Source organism: Cheilinus undulatus, linkage group 6 (assembly GCF_018320785.1).
Source record: "Cheilinus undulatus linkage group 6, ASM1832078v1, whole genome shotgun sequence".
Classification (NCBI taxonomy): Eukaryota; Metazoa; Chordata; class Actinopteri; order Labriformes; family Labridae; genus Cheilinus; species Cheilinus undulatus.
The window spans coordinates 47,501,653-47,523,921 of record NC_054870.1 but is presented as its reverse complement, the minus strand read 5'-3'; the positions used below and the strand labels follow the sequence as shown (position 1 = coordinate 47,523,921).

Here is a 22,269-nt window from a genome sequence, read left to right as displayed (position 1 = left end):
AATATGGTGTTAAAATGCACTAGAATACAAGAAATGGCATCTACTTGATTGAAAATGTTCTGGGGGAAGATCCCCTGACCCCCTAGTGATTTATTTATTTATTTCTGTGTTCTTCACAGTCCAACGAATCTACACAGTTCTTGTGGATGCTGATCCTAACTACAAACTAACTTGAGTAGTCTGTCTAGTTAGTCTGTTTTAAGGCTATATAATGTCTCATTTGTATAACTTATAAACATGTCTAAAGTGCCCTCGAAAACACACCAAACTTAGTGCCCTCTTCTGTGGCGAGAACACGCTGTATGTGCCCTTTTTTCTTTTCGCCCCTGCCCTTGAAAAAGTCTGTGCACGCCACTGAATTTTGAGTAAAAATGTTAGTTTCTTTCCACCTCTGCTTTTTCGACAGTACAATTTTACTGGTCTGAAATAAACGTGGTTCACAACTGACGGTTAATATGCATTTTTTATACTTCAATATAGAACCCGATGTAAACCGTTTAACGTCGAGCTCACGTTTACTCTGGTTTAATGAGTGTGAATTATGTTGGGTTTTAGTTGTCTTTTGGGGGGTACCGACTTTCCTAGTTGTCAGAACAGTAGTCTCCGCTTAACTTATTTTTCCGATATTTCTTCGGACTTTGAATGCTGAGTGTCTCTGCTCGGCTCGGCCGTTCCTTCCTGACTTCCGGTGTCACTGAGGCTCCGGGCTACTCAGCGAAATGGCTGCGTTCCTGCGAGCTCGTAAATATGTTCGTTGTGTTGTCCGTTTCTCCGACCGTGAACTGTAAACGCTAGTATTTTGTGATTGTGGACACAAAGTTGAGAGACCTAACGGCCTAGCTGCCATGGTGAGTCACCTTGTTTCTTCAACAATACTCAGAAAAACGTGTCAGCGAGCTAGTCAGGTAGCTAGCTAACGTAGCAAACGTCACCTGTCTTGGTTTACCTGTAGCTCTTCTGGTGCACCTCGTCGCGCTTCTCTAGAGGGTAACTTGTGTGGTAAGACAACTTAAATTATCTGGCAAGAGCTACGTTCTTTTTACAAAACAAGACCATGCTTGTTAAAATCTTCTTTCTGCTCAAGCAGCTCGTACCACATGTCTATGGCAGGAGTGGCTGCAGTGTTTATGTCTGACCAAGTCTAATACTGAGTTGTAATCCCCATTCAATCTAAAATTACAATGTTAAGAATAAAATGTTATAATAGCGTCAGAATACCACTATATGTACTTAAATTTCCTGGTGTTATAGAATCTGCAAGTAGAGGGTTTAAGTTATTACTGAATGCAAAGAACTAGAAATACTGGTCAGACCAGTTTGTCTGTAAAGGGAGTGTACTACTAGCATCTAATCTACTGTAGCCTAATGCTTCAATTGAAAGCCCAACCCATTTTAAGGCCCAATTCCTTTGGCTAGCCTAGTCTTGTTGTATATTCTTAGTCAGAGGTTTCTATGCAGTTTTTGTTGGAATATCAAGAATAAGACAGAAAAAGCAGCAAGACAGACTAAATGAATGAAAAACTACATATATAAACTTCAGCATCTATATAAGACAAAAAAATGCAGGTAAGTGTCAGTGAGTGATGATGGTTGGGACGACTCTGCTGTGTTTAATGGTCTCAGATATAGAATTAAGTATTTACATTTTATCCGTCTCATGCTGAAGATAGGCTGTCTTACAAAGCAAGATCAAATTTGTAATTCGTTTTGTTTATTTATTATATCCTAATTTTGTAAAAGTTCTTCATGGTGAAATTTTATAGGCTTTGCCATCTTTGTTTTGTTTGAAAATAGTAAAAGGCCCGTCTTGTATTGATTCCTTTCCGAGTGAAGGCAGGGTGATTTCATATGCTGAAGTGAGTAAAAGTCTGGGCTAATAATTGAAGTTTTAAGAACGGTAGTGCTGCACAGCCAAGCTAATCCCACTCTTTTGTCAGGCTGTGCAATTACATAATCGTATTAAAGGCTGTAATTATTTTGTATCAAGTAGTGTCTGAGAGTTTTACAAAAATGCCTGCAGAAAGGCCTTAATGTTTAAAACAATGCCACTTTAGCACTTTGAAGATATCCTTTCATTTTCAGAAAAGGAAACTATAATTTTTTGTGAAAATATTGAGTTATTTTGAAAGCAGTACTGTTAAACAGTGGTTCCCAACCTGGGGCCCAGGCACCACTAAGGGGGATCCCAAAGATCTCGGGGGGGCGTGGGACTCTGTCTACTTTGAGGTTGTCAAATTTAGATGTACATATATATTTTTTTATAATTTAATCATGATTAGCAGCATACTGTATTAAGGCCAACCTTAATGTTTTGACCAAAAACACTTTTTTTTTTTTAAATGAAGAGAATCAGTTCATTTTTTTAGCAAAAAGTTAACATTTTTAGGAGGAAAAAATGAGATTAAAAAGTTGTTTATTTACAAGGGGAAAAAAATCAGAATTTCAGAGTTTTAGACGACTTTTTGAAATTGAGAATTTAGAGATTTTTCTCAAAAGTAACATCCTCTTTAGTGTTGTTTTCAAAAGTGGCCCCAATACACTTGTAATAATAGATAGTTTATACAATATATTTGTCAGTTACAAATGTATGTGGGCCTTTTATTTTCAGATTCTGTCAATGAAAACAATTAAAATTTATTTGAATTTTCCAAGTGGGTCCTGGGGGGCTTAGCAATCATTAGGTCCGAGTGGGGGGCCTGATTTTGTATTTTTATGCTTCTTGAGATTTGCATGTTTTGAGTTGGAAAGTCAGCAGATGACAAGCCAGACCGTGTTAAAAAATGTCAACAGTTTCACCTGTGCCTTTCTACAGTTGTAACATTAGGTTATAATCCCCTTTACTGCCACCAATGTAAATTTTGATGTTTCTGACTGATCTGTGGTGGGGTAAAGGAAGCAGTATCATTAAAACTTTAAAAAAAAGTAGGGACACTACGAGACCAGTGGGGTGTGATGCCTAATGTTTGGAAGCCAAAAACAATACTAAAGGGTCTCTTCCAAGGGTGGAAACATACATTGTTGTTAGTTTTATATGTGGTTTTACTGTTACATAAATGGAAGAACCCACTTTTAAAGATTTCATAAATAAAATAATGTCCCATTTTTCTTTGTCTGACCAAAGTTTAACAAAGACAATAACAACAATTGTCAGTTTTTACTTCTACTAATCATTTTTATTTTAATTAAGATTTAATTTTGGTCCTGTATGCCTTTGTTTAGAAAGTACAGTGGAAAGAGATGGACACTGGGCGTAATGGGAGAATGGGGAATGACTTGCAGGAAGCTTCGAAGACAACAGCGTCTGCACAGAGAGCATGCAGACATAACCACAAGGCTATTATATGATTATTGTGAAATCCTGTGGATCCCTCTGTTGGACAAACTTGATAAAAGGGAAGTTTTAAAATGGCTCAGACCAAAAAAAGAGAGGGGGTTTACCAGAGGGACTGGTAAACCAACAAGACTAATAAGCTGGCTGCTCTTTAGTAGTGCAAGGTGAAATACGTTCAGTTCACAAGTTTACAAGACCTCCATGAAACATGGCCAGGACAGGTGGAAGCTAGCGTGGATCATTTAGGATTCACTGCAGTAGTGTGAGAGCAGACAGAGGCATTGAATGCTATCTATACATATCCGTAGCTACAGAAGTAAAAAAAAGATTATAAAGACACTAAACTAATGGAGAAATATAAATGAAACCTCCCTTGTTTGTACAGGCTGAAGAAAATGCAGAAATTGCAGGCACGATTGAGGACGAAGATGAAGGTTCAGATGATCCAAACCTTCAGGTGAGAAAACTAACATGGACAAAAGTCTGTATTTACTATTCTTCCTGATTTCTAAAGCATTTACTTTTTATTCAGGCACGAACTTCTTGATTTTTATTTTGTTTCTGCTTTATTTTTTCAACTCTGAAGGTATACTCAACACAACAGTTTACAGGGCGCTGTGGCAAGCAAACATGTATGATAACCCAACCTCTCTTGTTCAAATAGATAAGGGTCAAGTAAATGTTTGGCTCAATCAAAGATCGTATGACTTAACTTTAAATGCTCTCATTGGTTAATAAAGTCCACACTGAAGATACTGAGAAATCTTCAGCAACTCAACATAAATTTAAAGCACATTATAAGTATTCAATTGGCATCTAAAATGTATAGCATATTTAAGTAATATACTGGCATGATTTAAGAGGGATTCGAGCACAGAAGCAGTTTTTATTCTAGCCAAAAGAAAACAAACAAACAAAGTCGGATCAGTTACAAGGCAGAGAGTGTGGAATAACCACAAAAACCAGCAATTCTTGCTCAACTGTGCACAAAACCCTTAAGAAATCAGATAGTGAGTAAAATGTATGTTGTTTTACTGTAACCATCTCTAAGAAATTGCCATTTATTTTTGTGTGGCATCATCTGTTGCATGTTTCCATGTTTTAAAAATCTTTTGCTCCTTTAAACTACACTTCTACACTGTGTGCCATGTCTAGTATCCAGTAGGTTTTTTTGGTGGTTTTATCTTTCACAGTTGGGTAAATACTATTGACAGATTTTTGCCATACCCATACAGGCTAACGCATGTGTTTTTATTTTCTTAATACACCGTCTGTCTATTCTGTGTAAAAAAAAAAAAAAAACAAAGCAAGGTTCAGTATCATTGTTAGGTTATCTGTTATTATATTTATTATGTTTTAGGATAAACTGAGCTTATACTGCACTTTTTTAGTCCTCTGACCTCTTGAATGGCTTTATACACTGCAGGTCACTCTTACCTAATTACCATATAATCACACACTGATGGTTAAGGCTGCTATATAGAGTGTCCATCTGCATTAACTAGGACGGTCTGCATTAATCACTATTAATCAAGGTCTATAACTAGAGAATGAATTTTGTTTAACCATGTTTTATTGTCCCTTTCAGCATATCGTAGCACAATACTGCAGTGTCTTGCAGTGATATAGAGTAAGTCCACCACGCATAGACAGCTCAGTGGACAAGTCAAAAGTCACCAATGCATTGTGTAGGCAACAAACACTTACCTTTTTACACTCCCTTTATTTCCCTTTCAACCCATAAAAAGTTCCTTTTTCCATGGTTAAGTTTATATCATAATCTTCGATCTACCAAAGGTTATTTTTTGTTGTTTTTTTTTTGTTTGTTTTTTTGTTTTGTTTTCAAAAAAGCAGATTTTTGTTAAAACAGGAAGTCAGCTTCTCTTAAATTAAGACATTTCAAACATCTAAAATGAAACTAAACAGTTTTAAGTGCAAAACAGTGAAATTTAAAAATGGAAAGAACAGGGCAGTTTAATTGTTATCAAGGACAGGAATTCTGTGATAAATAGAAATTAAAAGTTTTAATAATTTGTCAGCCCTTTTGTTAGCTAATCCCAGTTATGATACATACACATTCATATGCAACTGAAGCAGCAGTGCGAGCTGTTAGAGGTTAAGTGCCTTGATGAAGGACACATGGACATGTGACTGCAGGAGCTGGGGATCAAACCTTTGACCTTTCAGATGACTGGCGTAACCTACTGTGCTACAGTTGCCCTAAATCTAGTACCATTACATTTATACATGCAAATTACTCTTAACTCATGTTTTACTTGTCATAATTGTCATGCAGATAGGCCCCACTTTACACATTTCACATTTTTGTTAAGTCAGGTGTTCATGGATGTTATTGTTTCAGATTGTAATCAATATATTTGGATTTTAAACCTGTTTCTGAATCTAAAAGGGGGATACTGCTTGTTATTGGCTGTAGTTTATATAGAGGTGTGACCACACCACTAATGTTCGTTAGCTCTGACCAACTAGGCCAAAAAATGTTAGCTTTTTAATCGATTTGTCCATAATGATAACAGCTTTCTAAGCAGTTCCTTCCTCTTTTTTTAAATTTATTTTTTACATTTTTCATGTCTGGAGAGCCTAGTTTTCTTGTTGAATCTATTCCAATTATTTAGGCAATTAAAAAACTCAGAATTAAAATCTGAAATTCCCATATGCTTCATGAAAGACTCAGCTTGAAACTGTGACAAGATGTAAATGATTTTTAACTTGTAAGTCTAAAAGATCAAAGTATGGGATTATGAATTTAAAGTAAGGATTTGACAAATATGAAATAAAATACAAAATAATTAGTTAACAGGTCAAAACATGCCTTAACATTTAAATTATGAATCAAAAAGCTCAAAGTATAATATAAAAAGTCAAAATTATGAGTTGAAATGCTCAGAGTATGAAATTAAAAGTAAAAATCCCAAGTTTGAGTCCTTATTGTGAGATGCAAAATGGAAAATATGAAAATAAAACATTTCTTTTCCCACATTCCTGAATTTATATGTAAATATTTTTACTCCTTACTTTTTCAGATTTTGTGACTTAACAAGGATATCTTAAATCATCAAGGATAAGTTCTCATTTTCATACTTGAGGAAATCTGCATACTGATGAGCCAGTTATAACAAATATCATATGATCTTGCAGGCCAGATTTAACTGTTCCATGGGCCAGATTTGGCCCCCGGGCCTTGAGTTTGACACCCCTGAACTAAACCAACTAAAGTTGACAGAAAAAGGTTCATTAGTCTTGTTTTCTTAGAAGATATATGTGAAATCATGAATTAAGTCAGAAATAGATTTTCCTCAAACTTCCTCTATAGCTTTTGATAACTAATTGATGTTTAATTGAATTTAAGGTGCAGCTCAACGTGTTCAGAGCTCAGTGGATGTCAGAACTCAAGCCGGGCTCTGAAGAAAGCGGAACTAGCGAGCGACTGCTGCGCGCTAAAAGCCTGAAGAGGGCACAAGAGATAGCTCGAGAGGAAAAGGTAAGTTGAGAGATGATTTCTAAGGGTCAAATAAATACATGTCTTTTAAAAAATAGAGAAATTTACAAACCTGTGAGCCTCTGATGTGAGATATCTGCCCTCAGGCGGCTGAGCTGTTCTTGAGAGCTGTTGAAGAGGAACAAAGTGGAGCTGTCTATGAAGGTGTGTATGCTGGATGTGTGGCTAAATCAATAAGAAAATAAGTTTCTGAGAAAAATGCTGATTTTAAGAGGCTAATTACTAAAGATTAACAACATGGGGAGCGATGTTGTGAGATTTTTGAGCTGAAACTTTTTCTGTGTGGGTTTTTACCGGTATGACTGAGGCTGCCCTGATAAAACTAAAGCTTTAAAGTGAAGTTTCTTTTTGGCTGTGAAATCTGCATTTTAGCTTCTTAGCTGCATCATTGTACACATGGTGATCCAGGAGAAACAACATGGCAGACTGAAAACTTAAACTGAGTTTCCACATATACAATCACAAAACAGCTCTCGTTTGGTCAGTGAATTTAGTCATTTGCTATACCTTCCTTTGCAGCTATCAAGTTCTACCGCATGGCTATGCAGCTCGTTCCAGACATTGAGTTTAGAATCAACTACAACCGTCCTGATGCAGACCGAGCTGGAGGGAAATAGTAAGCTACTTTTCTGACTTTAATCTTTTTTGTTATCCAAGTCTGTAATGTTTTAATATGCTGTGGAAAGTCTGAAGGAAGCCTCACAACGCAAATACCCACATTTTACGAGTGTATTTATTTGTTCAACCTTTATTTTATCTCAAATCATTGAAGTTTTCATAATTTACAATGACACAACCTACTTTCACACTGCCTCTCTTTTCCGTGTCTGTTATGCCTTCGTTCTGCAATGCGGTTCTGTATGAAAGCGACCATTCCGCAATGGGGGGTCGATCTCACCACACCTCTGATCCGGATCGAGAGGTAGTATCAGAGCCGTAACAGACTTTTCCGCAACGAGTGTGAATGGACGTCACAGCATTCCGCAACGGCGAGTGTGCGCTGCTGTCTCCATAAACAGGAGATTTAAAAACCAGCGCGGTTTAATCGAGCAGCATTTCATCAGAGAAAACAACAGGGGGATAAAACAAAGAATAATGTGGATTACTGGAGAGACTGCGAGGTTAGAGAGCTGATGACACTCTGTATAGGAGAGGAGAGAGCAGACACATCTCTGCTCACAGCAGCGTCTGAAAAGTTCCATGATGTGTTCAAGTGAGCTCGGTCCTCTGAAGTTTCTGACCTCCGACATAAATACGTGCGCTGTGACACTGCTTAAAGTCAGCCCTCCAACTCAGAAACATGGAGTAAAAAAAGTCTATCGGATCTAATCGATCAAAATGAATGTTCATTTTATTTTCCCCGTATTTCATTTAGAAAATACAAAGTTGAACCGATAAATCCAGAGTTTTGAGTTTCATTGAAAGCAGCAGCTCGGGCAGCGAATTTGAATTTGAATTTGATAGCAGCAACACTTCTCAAAAAAGTATGAATGTGAGGATATGTTTCTCTAAAACAGGGATGGGCAACTGGTGGCCCCGGAGGCCACACCTTATTCCCTCCACCTAACTCAGTGCATCCCCCAAGTCAGTTTCAAATACCAACAGATTGTAGTCTTACAGAAAACATGAGAAAATCTGCCATCAATATGTGAAAATACAAACATTTTCTTTTATTGGTATATGTTTAGTTCTTTGACAGAAATTAGTGGATATAAATGGCTGCAATTACTTTGGTAAAAAGTTTTTCATATGCATTACTTAATGCTTGTGTAACTAAATATACTAGTAAAATATGTAGAAATAACAAGTAACTATCATTTTAAGTGCACTGGAAAAGCAACCTGACTTTAAAATCATAATTATTGGTATAATAAATTGTTATGAAAGTAACTTAATATTCCTTTAATTTAATTATTAATAATCACAATGGTTAAATTGAGAATGTTGGATAATTTGCTACAAATTGGCCCTTTGGCATTGGTAATAAAATTACTGTGGCCCATTTAGTAACCAAAGTTGGCTATCCCTGCTCTAAAACCTTGATATAGACTTTTCAGCACTGATCCAGATGTGTAAGCTGCCCACGCCATAAGTACTCATGCAGCCCCATACTGTCAGAGATGCAGACTTTAGAGCTGTGCCAGGATAACATGCTGGATGGTTCCTCTCCTCCAAACAGAATTTCAAATTTGGATTTATCTGACCACAGAACAGTTCCATTTTGCCTCAGTCCATTTTAAATGAGCTTTGTGTGTTGTGTTTATAACACATAAATAGTGTCAGACCACGATCAGATCGCTACACAGTGACAGGGCTAAATAGACGGTAATAAACCCCTACAAATGAAAAAGACGTATAGTGGTAAATAAGAGTCTGTATCATGAGTCAAAAATAAAAAAACTAAATTGAAAATGAAATATAAACAATGTTTGCAGGTAGGTCGAAATGTGAACTTGCAGTGAGACAAAGTGATGCTCTCACCTCTTATACTAAACACAGTGTTTATTTTCTAGCATGGAGGACAGTGATGTTGATGGAGAGATCGAGGACCTACTTGACTATTTCGAGCAGCAGCTCACACTGGAAAGCTCCTTTCCAAAGATCTGCACTCCTGAGCTGGAAATGACTCGGGTGCACATTTCAGGTAAAAACTGGTCAATACATCACACTTTAAACACTCCGTACAACATTTTTTATTTGTTCTTGCCGAAGTAATTTTGGCTTTGTTTTATCTGACTGCAGCCTTGCCACGGGAAATCCTGATGTACATCTTTCGTTGGGTTGTGTCGAGTGATCTGGACATGCGCGCCCTGGAGCAGCTCTCTTTGGTGTGCCGGGGGTTTTACATTTGTGCGAGGTCAGCTCCTGTGATTTAACAGATTAGCTACAGAGAGATTGTGCTGTCAACAAGGGTTATGTTCCTTAAAACTGCTGATTTTAGTTTAGCGGTTTGGAACCCTTCATTGTTGTTGCAATATAGGTAAATTCACGCTGTTTACATGATTTTGGAACCCCTTCTTCTTTTTAAAGCGTACATTGAGTTGTTTTCCCCCTGTCGTGGAGGGAGACAGATGAAAATAGGCAGAAAATGAGGGTAGAGAAAGGAGATCACAAAGCAGAGGGCTTTAAATGGAGCACATACAAGGTTCACTCAGTATTTTTGTTTTCTCTCCAGGGACCCTGAGATTTGGCACTCAGCCTGTATGAGAGTCTGGGGACGCAACTGCACCAAAGTCTTACCCTACAAATCCTGGAGGGAGATGTTTCTGCAAAGGCCTCGAGTCCGTTTTGATGGTAATTTACTGCTTTAAAAATTAGACGTTTTGGATGCCCTGTCTGTCTATGAGACATTTAGAGCACGTAATACACCCCCTGCTCCTGTCATGCAGAACACAGTCTCAAGTTCACAGTGCTGTTTAAAGCCCTGATATATACACCCCTGTGACATTTCACCTCCGCTTTGAGTGTCACAGAGGCTTAATGAGGGGGGGAAGATGTGATTCCCCTACTCTTTGCTGTCCTCAAAGGCAGACACAGGCGTTACAGAAACAGAAACTCGATCAGCGGAGCCAGCAGGGGGGCATGGTTCTGATCATGTGTGTATGAAGAGCTCCCACTGTGCCTTTCTCTGGTGCTGCTGCAAAAAAGGAATTGACACCTGGGAATACCAATTATTACACTGCTACAGTATCAATATAAATGTCTAAAGATGTAATCATGGCAAAGCTTCATTATGGCGCTATTGCAGAAAGAATACTGCAGATCCAGTAAGGAGGTTTTAAAGTATGCTGAAATTTCTATTTGTATTCTTTCGCAGGTGTCTATATCAGTAAGACGTCGTACATTCGTCAAGGAGAGGAATCCCTGGATGGATTTTACAGGGCTTGGCACCACGTGGAGTACTACAGGTAGACTTAGACTTTTTTTATTAACTGATGTTGTCGTTTTGATGTCCTAGGTGGCTAACATTGACAACAAGGTCATTAAGGGCTTGCTGCAAGTTTTCATTGTGAAGTTTCACTAAAGGTCTTTGAATACTGAGTTAGTGCTGCACTATTAATCTTATCACAAGTGCTATCACGATGTCAGGCTGTGCAATTACAAAATTGCATAAAAGGCTGCACTTATTTTTGTACTGATTAGTACTCCAAAGGTTAACAAAAATGCCTGCACCTGTAGAAGTACCTTATTTTCACAAAAAGATAAACTAAAATTCTATTAAAATATTTTGAAAGCAGTGCTGAAAAAACTTTTTTTATACTAGGGTTGAATGATTTGGGAAAATACTTGCGTGCAATAATTGCATCTTTTTCCACTAATATTGCAATCGCGATTTAATATGTTATTATATTTAGGTTCCTCATCTTATGAATTATTCAGCAAAAATAAGCATGAATCAATCTATATAATAATTAACATAATATTAAAAAAAAAAAGAATTGGGATTTTGGCTCATATAGCAAGTTTGATATTGATTGCTTTACTGAAGGGATAAAAATGATTTTTTATGTTTTCATTTTGATTAAGAAAAACATATACATGAACAGGAAAAGTGGGATTTTTATAAACTATTCTGAAAAAGACACTTGTATGTATGCATTGCGTGTTTTTTTTAAATCTCCACTAAAAAAAATGAATCGAATTGGTAATTTGACACTTTTCACACTGCAATTTAAAAATTACAGCAGGCCATATTTGGATTTAATCTAATTTGCAATTAATTGCCCAGTCCTAGTTGAGAAATACGTCACAACTATCATTAATCTTTGCATTTTCCTTGATAACTAAGCTAGTAGACTCATGATACCATTAATGTATTATATCTTAATCGCAAATCACAGTATTGTCTATGATCATTATAATTGCACATTATCAGCAATATTTCAGATGTTTTCAAATCTGTTACTTGAAAAAACATCACATCACACACCCAAACACTGCACAGAGAGTCCCATGCGTTATTTTTTCTATTCATTGAGAAATTTCACTGTATGAGAAAAATGGTCTTTAAATACAAATAAAAATGCACTGAAGATAATTTGGAGGCTGTTTCACTCCCTAATAAAGAAAAAAACACCGGACAGACACCTTTGTATGGGTGATTTACACGAGCTCATGCATCAAGGCACTGTGTGAACATTGAGAGAGATCACAACTTTTAATGCAGTGTCTTTGTTGCATAGCTGGGAATACAAAAAGCATACTGTTTCTAGGGAGGGAGATAGATAAAGGCAGCTGCAGCTGCTGTTTTGAATAGTCAGTCACTCATTTTAATGACTTGGACAGGTGCAGAAAAGGCTAGGACTGTCAGCATTATTACATTAATTGGGATTATTTAAGATCAATAATTGGTGCTTTTTTTTTTTTTTTGGTCACATGCTGTTAAAGAAAGTCAGTCTAGTACCCAACTACTGAGATGCTTGATCCTGGCTGGCTGACGCGCTTTTACCACTGTCACAAGCAGCCTTTATAGATCACTGGTATATGGTGGGATTGAAGTTTAAATAGTTTCCTTATTGAACCATAAAGGTAGAGATGCGGATAAAAGTCCATGACAGTATAAAACAAGCATAATTCCACAGATTTACAGTGCCTGTAAACCTTCCTTGCACTTAGGAGTCAGACAGATCGGTAACATTTAAAGCCACAGAAACAGCTTGTTCTGGGAAGGGCTAAAACAGAGGGGTTTTCAGACATGCAAAAATCCAATACTAGAGTGTTTTTTTTTTCAGCAACAAACTTCACAGGCATGTTTTGGGGACCTCTGAGAACAATATAAACTTGTCTTAAAAGGTCAAAATCTGTCCACTTTAAGATTCTATTAGTTGTTATCACAGTGATAAATACTTCTACTGGGATCAAAACTAAACGTGTTTCCAGCTGCATGTCAAAAGGTTTTACTTTCTTCATTTGATCAGGTGTGATAAATCAGGGAAGGACATACAGTGACTGATGAGCATGGATGCACAGATTTGATTTTTGATGATATCGGATTATTTGTGGCTGATATCAAATATCAGTACTGATATATAGAAATGTAAGTCAGGCCTAAAACTTGAGTCCTTAAAACACGTTCAAAAGTAAATGGATGAATGAAGAAATATGCTTCAGTCTTTAGAACACATTTTAAAACTGGAGGAGTAAAGATGGACAGAAAAAGACTTCAGCTGATGTAGGTCTGGTGTTCCTGCCTTTAACTCCATAAAATTTTTTAACAAATATAAACAATATTTACAGATATAGGTCGATATATACAGTTGAATTATTGGTTGTAAATGTTGGCAGAAAGATGTCTGTGTAGGCTCTCATTTATTTAGGCCATAGTTATTTAAATCTTCATCAAGGGGGCAACTGGACTTTGTTGAAGTCTGTTGAGTCCAGTTGCCCCCTAAAAGAAGATTTGAATATTGGCAGGTAGTTTGCTTATCTGCTGATATTGATGATTTACTTTTTTTTGTGAATATCTGCCGATAGTAATATCATACTGATAAAAATGGTCACCCCTGCTGCTAAGGCCTAGTCTGGGAGTGAATGTTGTTGCCGTTGTCATCATTTCTGAAAATCTGCACACTTAAACAACCTTGGTGTTCTATGGACAAGATAAAGTCAGCAGCTTCTCCAAATACGTCAGTTTTAGGGCCTTAAAACGTTGTTGAGAGTGGACTCTGTGTAAATGTGCTAAATGCAATGTGTTCAAACTGAAAATGTGTTTGTTTGGATGTCGCTGAAGTGTTGACTTTTTTTTTTGAACAACAGGTACCTGCGGTTCTTCCCCGATGGTAACGTCATCATGCTGACCACTCCAGAGGACCCGCTGACGATTGTCCCACGCTTGCGTACCAAGAATACCAGGTATGAGCTAGGATGAAGTTTTCAAAGTCAAAAATGATGCCACATTTTGAGTTTTAGTAATACTCCTGATGGTGTGAATCTGTTTTTATTTACAGAATGGAATCTGCTTTAGTGGGTCATTTCCGTCTGTCACAGGACACAGACAACCAAACCAAAGTTTTTGCTGTTGTTTGCAAGAAAAAAGAGGAGGTAAGAATGTGGCAAATGTGTTTTTGGAGTTGGATAACGATAAGAAGGGAGAAAGTGCCATTGTACATTTTTCATAACACAGCAGGTGTTTGGTATTATATTGTTGATTTAAAAGACATCTTACCTTCAAATAGTTATAAATGAGAAAAGATTAGACAAAGTTATTTTATTTGGGATAACATTTTTGACAGTTTTGAGCAATTTGTAGGCCAAATTCCTTTTTTAGGGCATGGTGAAACCTGTAACTCCAAGGAAAGGAACAAAGCAAAGTTAAAATATGAAAGACAATTAACCGTTTTGATAAAGGCCTAATAAAATCAGTTTGTAATCCGGGTCATAATGCTTTAAAATCACACTTGATTATATTTCCTACAGATTTTTTACTCCAGATTCCTCAGAGCTTCTGTGTAATGGCTCATAACAAAAGAGGAGACTTGAAATATTGAAGTTATGCAATCTAGTGACCCTGGAATGTTACTGCCTGTTACTGAGTGACACAGCAACCTCTGACCTGCTTTTAAATTAGAATCTACTATGGATTTAAAGAAAAACTGTTGAACCAGAGAGTTTGGCGCCCCTTGTAAACCATTTTATCATTTAACAGAAAGCGGCCGAGTTTCAAAGGAATCGGTTCTGCAGGCGGAACCCAGCTCCAGAGGCAGAGCACAACTTCCACGTGGGACTGCATCTGTCCTCTGGGGGGCGTCAGAGCTTCAGTAAGCTGGTGTGGATCCACCACTCCTGCCACATCACTTACAAGTAAGTGACATGAGCTCTGTGTCTAAAATCACACCCATTCACTCTTACACAGGGAGAACTCTGTAACTCACCAGCACAATAAAGAAAACCCAGTCAGGCACTAATCACCATCTCAGCAGATGACAACATCACGTTACCTTTTGGGCTTTTTAGAAATGTTATTTTAAACGTCCAACCTTATGTCTGTAACTGTTTTATGTAAGTGTGACCTTTATTGTCATTTTCATCATCGCCAGTCTGATGATTTTAATGCCCTTTTGTCAGTCTCTTCTATGTTTCTTCTGTAATTGACTCGACATCATTGTAAATGAGGGTGCCCCTCAATGATTGCTCGAGTATAAATAGAGGTTGGTTGATTGACTGATTGATTGATTGATACTGCAGTGACACAATCAAACTGTGTAGCTTAATGTCTGCCGTGATCATTAATAAGTCAATATTAATCTCACTTAAACTAGAGTGCATCTGGAAAGTATTACAGCGCTTCACTTTTCCACATTTTATGTTACAGCTTCATTCTAAAATGGATTAAATTCATTATTAACCTCAAAATTCTACACACAATACCTCATAATGACAAAGTGAGGAAAGTTTGAAACTTTTGCAGATATTTTTTAAAGAAAAGCATAAGGTTCAGAGAGTTCATGTACTAACTAGAGTATGTTTTAGGATATGTCTAAATTGCTCCTTGGAGACAAAAACTTTCCAATCCAAAAAAAAAAAAAAGAATCAATTGTTTCAAGTTGTTGCACATTATTTGTCTTATCTTGGGATAATACCATAGTTTTTTTTTCCATTATAGCAAGTTAGTTTCTTTACATTTTCTAGAAAAATAACATTTACATGTCGCCCATCACAGGAAACTGATATGGATAAAATGTTTCTTAAATCATGAGCTTTCTAAACATCTTCTCTCCTGCTTGACTTGCATTTGTGCAATTCATTAAGCCGATGAATTGTCCAGATTTCACATCTGTCACCAGACAAATCCATCTTGCAAAGATTCAAGCTGAAACACTTGTTGATGATGATTTGACCGCTTAATGCCATTTCACAAGTTGGTTTACTTGTACTGCTAGCTTGTAAACAATGACAGCTGGTGATGAAAATAGCTTAGGTGCAACTTTAGAGGCAGTTTGATCAAAACTGGAGTAAATTTCTTTATTAAAAGAAGAGCAAACTGGTGCGCCGGTAGTCGAGTGGTTAAGGCGCATGCCATATACGCAGGGTACCCGGGTTCTAATTCAGCCCGTGGCACTATTTTCTGCATGTCACTCCCTGCTCTCTCCCCTGTTTCCGACTCTATCCACTGTCCTATCAAATAAAGGCCAAAAATAAATCTTTAAAAAAAAAAAAAGAAGAAGAGCAAACTACCACACTTCTTCTATTCTCCCGACCAGCTTCAGCAGGAGTTTAATTTACCAACTGGCTCCACTGACACTGAACAATAACAACAGCTGCCTGTTGAGCTTGCATTTATGTAGATTACTTTTCAGATTGGCCTGGAATGAATGTGACAGGGAGAATGTTTTTCCAGTCACCTTCAGAGTATTTTTTAAGGTTATGCCCTTCCCAAACAACATCTATGGCAGTAGTTTTCAACTGATGGAGCCTCAGGACCCACCATCAACTCTTTATTGAGGAATTGTGCCCCAAATGCCTGATTTTTTTTTTTTTGACCAATTAGATTTATTTGATGAAAAATAGAACCACAACTGTGACAACTGAGACCGAACCAAACAAGCATGTTTCTTTGACTTTTTGCTGCAACTTTTGCTTCCATGAACACCTTCATGACCCACTGAAAAGAGCCCTTTTTGGGTCCTGTCCCACCAGTTGAGAACCACTGATCTACAGAGTCTTGTCCATTTGATGTGAAATATATCTCATCCCATGGATTTATGAAACAGCCAGTCTGGTATGTCAGGTTGCCATCTAGAGACTGAAGTGCAACATTTTTTATTAAATAAAATTGATTGATTGCGAATGTTTCACAATTTGGATCATGATTTCTCATAAAGAAGGTGTTGGGTCCTGAGACTAGCCCAGTTGATGAGCACTGATAAAGAGCAATGTGTGACAGCCTGCCCCATGACTTTGATTGGTTTGGTTTCCTGGTTCAGCAGCCAATAGGCAGAGTCAGGAGGACCATCAGTGGATTAAGCAGTTAACTATGCACACCTGTGTTAATCAGACCTTATCTTATTTAAGTAGCTTCCACTCAAACAGTTCATGACAACTTCATGCTGGGTAGTGCCTGATTTGGGGCAAATGTTTACTAAATGTTTCCTATTTGTTTAGAATTTCTATTTTTTGTGTTCCCAGGCTGACTGGAGAAACTGTGGTCACAACCTTTGACCTGGACAAGATGTACTCGCCCTTCTTCTTTGCACGGGTGAAGAGTTACACTGCTTTCTCCGAGCAGCCTCTGTGAGGAGACCTGCACACGAAAAGCCCACAACGACCACAGAGAAAGTCCTTCGCTATGTTCACTAAACGCATACTCCTCAGCCTTTTTAATTTGTGCTGCAGCTGGGTAACGGTGTTAAAAGCATGTTACGTTTCAGGTTTACAAAATAGAAATCTACTTATTTTCTTATTTCAGAAGTCACACTAATGTGCTGAGAGCTAAAACTATTAGCAACCTTCCCACCCAGTAAAATAATAAATCTTCATGCTGGTTATGTTTCATGGTGCACTCTATCCCTCAAATAAACTGGTTAACACAACTTCTCTTGTTTTTATTTGAAAAATTCTGCTTTAAACCAAACGTTATCTGCCCTATCTTTTAGTATGACTCTCTTTGAAAGATTTCTTTAACATCTCAGTCAGTGCTAAAGGAAAAATGATACAAGAAACTAAAAACATTACTGAGATCCTGTTACACAACCTCATTGAAAGTCATTGCAGATGTGATTTCAGACTTCGACATCATTTGTCTTGCAGAGGTATAATCCACGCATTACGCTTTCTGGGAACCAAGCACGGACAGATAAACAGGATTTACAGCAGCATAAAATATGAAAGTTGTATTGGATTGAGATAAAATCATTTGTGGCCTAACAATAGTTAATGTCTGAAACTATCCGATGTAATATTTGGTGAAAACTCCAGCGTGGAAAGAGTAAAAGCACTTACAGTTGAATAGGTTTATAAAGCAATTATTTTTTTCTTAAATAAAAGGTAATTCATTCAAGGTTACTCAAACTACTACTTAGATGTTTTGAATACCTGAGGGGTTTAAAAAACAAGAGAATATGAATCTTTAATTGTTTTAAGGCAATATTTTAATGTATTGCTGTGCAACTGCAAAATTTGGATGTAATGTGGCTCAGTCCCCTTTCAAAGTTTTACCCCCGTCTCTCTTGCCTTCTTGCAACAAAATTCAATTTTTGATCATGTTGATAGTTTTCAACATTTCACACATTACAATCTCCCTTACATTAATGCTTAATAATGTTGAAAAGTACCAAGGGTTTAAAAGAAACTAATGACCTTATGGCAAAATTTTAACTAAATCTGCTGCGAGCAGAAGATAAAGCATCTCAAAATTGCAGATGAACACTTGCCAGACACTTCTTCACACAGCTGTAACACATGCATTTAGGCATTTACAGTTCATTCAGAAAGTATTCAGACCTCCTTTCACTTTTTCAGTTTTGTTACATTGAAGCCTGATGCTACAGGCATGTTATGATGATGCCCCATCATAACAAAGTGGAGGCAATTTTAGAAAAAATTGTATGAAAAGTAAAAAACCTGAAACATCACATTGACATAAGTATTCAGACGCTTTGCAAAAACACAAGATTTGGCTCAGGTTCCTCCCATTTCTTAATCTTTGCTGAGATGTTTCTACACCGTGATTGGAGTCTACCTGTGGTAAATTAAATCAGGTATAATTTGGGAAGGTCAACACCTCTATAAAATGCCTCACAGCAGACAATGCATATCAGAGAAAAACCAAGTCATGAGGTCAAAGGAACTGCCTGCAGAGCTCAGGGACAGGATTGTTGCAAGGTACAGATCTGGGGAAGGCTACAAAATCTTTTCTGCTGCACTGAAGGTTCCAGAGAGCCTTCATAATTCTCAAATGGAAGAAGTTTGGCACAACCAGGACTCTTCCAAGAGCTTGTCGCCTGGCCAAACTGAGCAACTGTGGTAGAAGGGTCTTAGTAAGAGAGGTGACCAAGAACCCAAAGGTCACTGTGACTGATCTCCAGCTCCAGTGAGGCCTTTAATAGAGAGGTGTGGTCCTTTCCAAATCATATCCGATCAGTTTAGTTTAACACAGGTGGACTCCGATCAAGGGTTAGAAAAACCAGCAAAGATTCAAAGAAATGGGAGGCATCTGAGCTAAATTTCAGGGTTTTTTTTGCAAAGGGTCTGAATAATTGTGGTTGAATGGTTGTTTGTGGTTTGGCCTGTCCTTATATAGTAACGAGTGAGTATATATTTGATGATATCCAATTCCAAAATGTTGCCTTTTATTTAAGCAATTTAGACAGTTTAAAGGAGTTTGCCTGCAAGTTTGGTAATCAAAAAAACAGGAAATGAACCAATACTGGCTACCTAGGACTTGTATTGTTGCTAAGGTATTTACACAGGTACTGGTCCTGGTTGATTTTACTGGCATCATAACTAAGTTTAAATTCTGGTAATCTGACAGCCCTACACAAAGAGAAGCCCATGCTTACTCCTTAATGTAGCCTAACACTCATCTTTATCTTCATTTTTAGACAGTTTCTATTTGCATCTTTATATGCCTTACTCACTGATTTTAGAGGGCATTGCCACTGAAAATCTCTGGTTAAAGCCTTCTCAGGATTGCAGACACACCACCAAAGCTCACAGACAGTCGCTGTCCTCCAAGTGCAAGCTTTGTGTGACACACAGCAGGCATAGCCCATCATGTCTGCACTCACTGCTGAGGAGGTGGTCAGGATGATCACATTAAGTAGCAAACACTCGGAGGACTAAATATGTGCTGCAATTTCAACATTTGTCTCTGACTCAACACTTTGACCTGATATGGAGAGTTCAAGTTTCTCAACGGAAACAGGAGAGCAGCCATTAAAGACTGCTTCCATATATGTGCTCCTGGAAATTTGAAGAATATTTAAGGACAGCCGGACCTCAAAATTTCCTGGAGTTTTGAAACAGTTGGAAATTCCTTACATTTTTGGGCTTGCCAGTATGAATGAACACAAATATGTGAATTTATCCAGACTTTTTCTGGCAAGTCCTCTAATAAAATTTCTGCATTAGATTGGGCTGAGCCAACGTATGAACACAGCAAATGAAATAATACAGGAGAATTTATCATGAGCAAGAAGGGTTAAGTGTTTGTATAGCATGAAGTTCACTTCAACCAGCAATCATTTTGGCAGCTATTTTTAATTTTAGTCTAAGTTTTAGTCTTTAAATGAAATGCATTTTAGTTTCAGTCACATTTTAGTCATTTCTATCCTTTTGAGTTTTAGTCTAGTGTTAGTCCATAAAAAGTCCTCACATTTTTGTCTTTACTTTTAGTCCAAGCATTTATTTTCTTGCCTAAATCTGGTACCAAATCATGTGTTTGTGTTTTATATACTCTATCAAACCTGGGGTCCCTGCTTTCTACAGCTCAGAGGCAGAATAGCTACAGCTGCATTGTTTTTTGACAGATTTACCCGCAATAGAGAACAATCACGGATTTTGAATGTCCAGCGAAAACATTACATTTTAGTCTAGTTTTAGCCATTTTGACAAAAACTAATCTTAGTTTCTGTCAGTTTTAGTCATCACAGATCCATTTTTGTTAGTTTTTGTCATGGAAAAAAAAGGCTGTCAACGGGCATTTATAGTTACAGTTTTAGTCGACAAAATTAACACTGATTTCAGCCAGAAAACTCATATTTGTAACTGTTTAAACATTTATAATAGCAGCAGCAGTGCATAATTTGTTTTGCCATCTAGGCTCCGACTTCATCACTCCTCAGATTGATTTTACATGTAGAATTTAAGGAGTAATGAGGGATCCTCTGTCTCTTATAGATGGAGGCTGATGGTGTTGAAAGCAAAAGCACAGAACTGATGAAGGGCAGAGCTGGCAATGGCTAAGCAGAGGAAGCAACTGGAAATCTTGCAGATTAAATAGACTGCCAGTTGGGCGGATGTTTGTCTGGTGATTTGATCATTATGTATGTCTGCCTGAACCAACTTGCAGGCACAACTCCATAAATGGGACTTGTTTGGAAGGTGGCATCTCCTTTCTGTTTTCACTTTGCTCAGCCTTTCCCTGCCACTCTGCCAGACGCCAGCCTACACCAGGTGTTCTTCAGTTTGCACTCAGATTGCACCAATAATATGCATGGCAAGAATTCCGCGGGCATTGACCTTATCAGTGCAAAGCTAACACAGACTTTCAAGCTGATATCAGGACTGAGAAAACAGAGAAAGAAACTGTTACTGGCTCCAAATTCTCCACAGGAGATGTTTGCGAGTAACTGAGAAAGTTCTGCAGATTTTTGACCTCTCTGTCTTATGCTTCTCTGGAGACAGACATGCAGATTTTTTTTTAACCACTGCTGTCTTTGCTAAGAGTTTGGAAAGGAAGCATTTAATGCATTTAATATACAGAACAGACTACAATGGAAGATGATGGTTTATTTTGCAGGGTATAAAGTCCTGAGTTAGTCTTATTGGGAGGTTTTATTTATTTATTTATTTTTAAAGATGGGGCTGAAAATCCAAAGACATACTCTGTTAATGCTAGCTTTTTTGTATCTGCAGTAACATAGGCAAACAAGTTTTCTACATATACAGGTGCATCTTAAAAAAACAAAATATCAAATAAAAATTGTTTTTTCTTGTGATTTACTTCAAAATAATGAATTTCCATATATTCTGAATTCATCTCATAAAAAGTGAAACTTTGATAATTGGACATAATATTTTAATATTTTTGAGGCAGTGAATTTTGAGTTTTCTTGAAATGGTTTCCTAAGCCTTCATTCTCTCACTCTGGTTCAACACACAATCACAATCACAGGAAAGACTGCTGACTTGACATTGTCCAGAGGACAATCATTGCCATCCTCTACAAGGAGGGTAATCCACAGAAGGTCATTGCTGAAACTGCAGGCTGTTCTCAGAGGCTGTATCACAGCATATTCATGGAAAGTTGACTGGAAGGAAATAAGGAAATAAGAAAAGGTGAGAGAGCAACATGGATGAGCTCAGCTTTCAGGATCGTCAAACAAAGCAGATTCAAGAACTTAGGGGAGCTTCAGAAAGAGTGGACTGAAGCTGGAGTCAGTGGATCAAGATTGACCACAAACAGATGGGTCCAGGAAATGGGCTACAAGTGTTGCGTTCTTTGTGTTAAGTCAATCCCAAGTCACAGACATCACAGGCTTCTTGCCTAGGCTAAGGAGAAAAAGACCTGAAACCATTGCAAGGTGGTCCAAAGTCCTGTTTTTAGGTAAAAGTACATGTATAATTTCATTTGGAAATCGTAGAGGAAGTTTCTCTAGAGTCTGGAGGACGATTGTTGAGGCACATAATCCAAGGCGCCTGAAGTCCCGTGTTTTTAGTTTCCACAAACAGTGGTGGTTTGAGGTGCTATGTCATCTGC

At 37.6% G+C, this 22,269-nt stretch overlaps 1 protein-coding gene across 2 annotated transcripts; it reads left to right on the top strand.

The window, feature by feature from the left end:
* The first annotated feature begins 696 nt into the window (after positions 1-696).
* fbxo9 (F-box protein 9) lies at positions 697-17,380 on the top strand. Of its 2 annotated transcripts, none has more exons than XM_041789855.1 (13): positions 697-848; positions 3,717-3,788; positions 6,708-6,833; positions 6,938-6,995; positions 7,371-7,467; positions 9,365-9,495; positions 9,594-9,708; positions 10,027-10,145; positions 10,669-10,759; positions 13,608-13,703; positions 13,799-13,892; positions 14,497-14,651; positions 16,977-17,380. In XM_041789855.1, exons 1-13 carry the CDS (start codon positions 846-848, stop codon positions 17,083-17,085), a joined length of 1,266 nt encoding a protein of 421 aa, XP_041645789.1. In that variant the 5' UTR covers positions 697-845; the 3' UTR covers positions 17,086-17,380. The 2 variants fall into 2 exon arrangements, with proteins under 2 accessions (XP_041645789.1, XP_041645788.1); XM_041789854.1 differs by having other exon boundaries at positions 6,702-6,833.
* Positions 17,381-22,269: the final 4,889 nt, after the last annotated feature.

Coding starts and splice junctions, on each gene's coding strand:
- fbxo9 (XM_041789854.1), top strand. Junction 6,834..6,937: donor AGATAGCTCGAGAGGAAAAG/GTAAGTTGAGAG, acceptor ATCTGCCCTCAG/GCGGCTGAGCTGTTCTTGAG. Junction 10,760..13,607: donor CACCACGTGGAGTACTACAG/GTAGACTTAGAC, acceptor TTTGAACAACAG/GTACCTGCGGTTCTTCCCCG.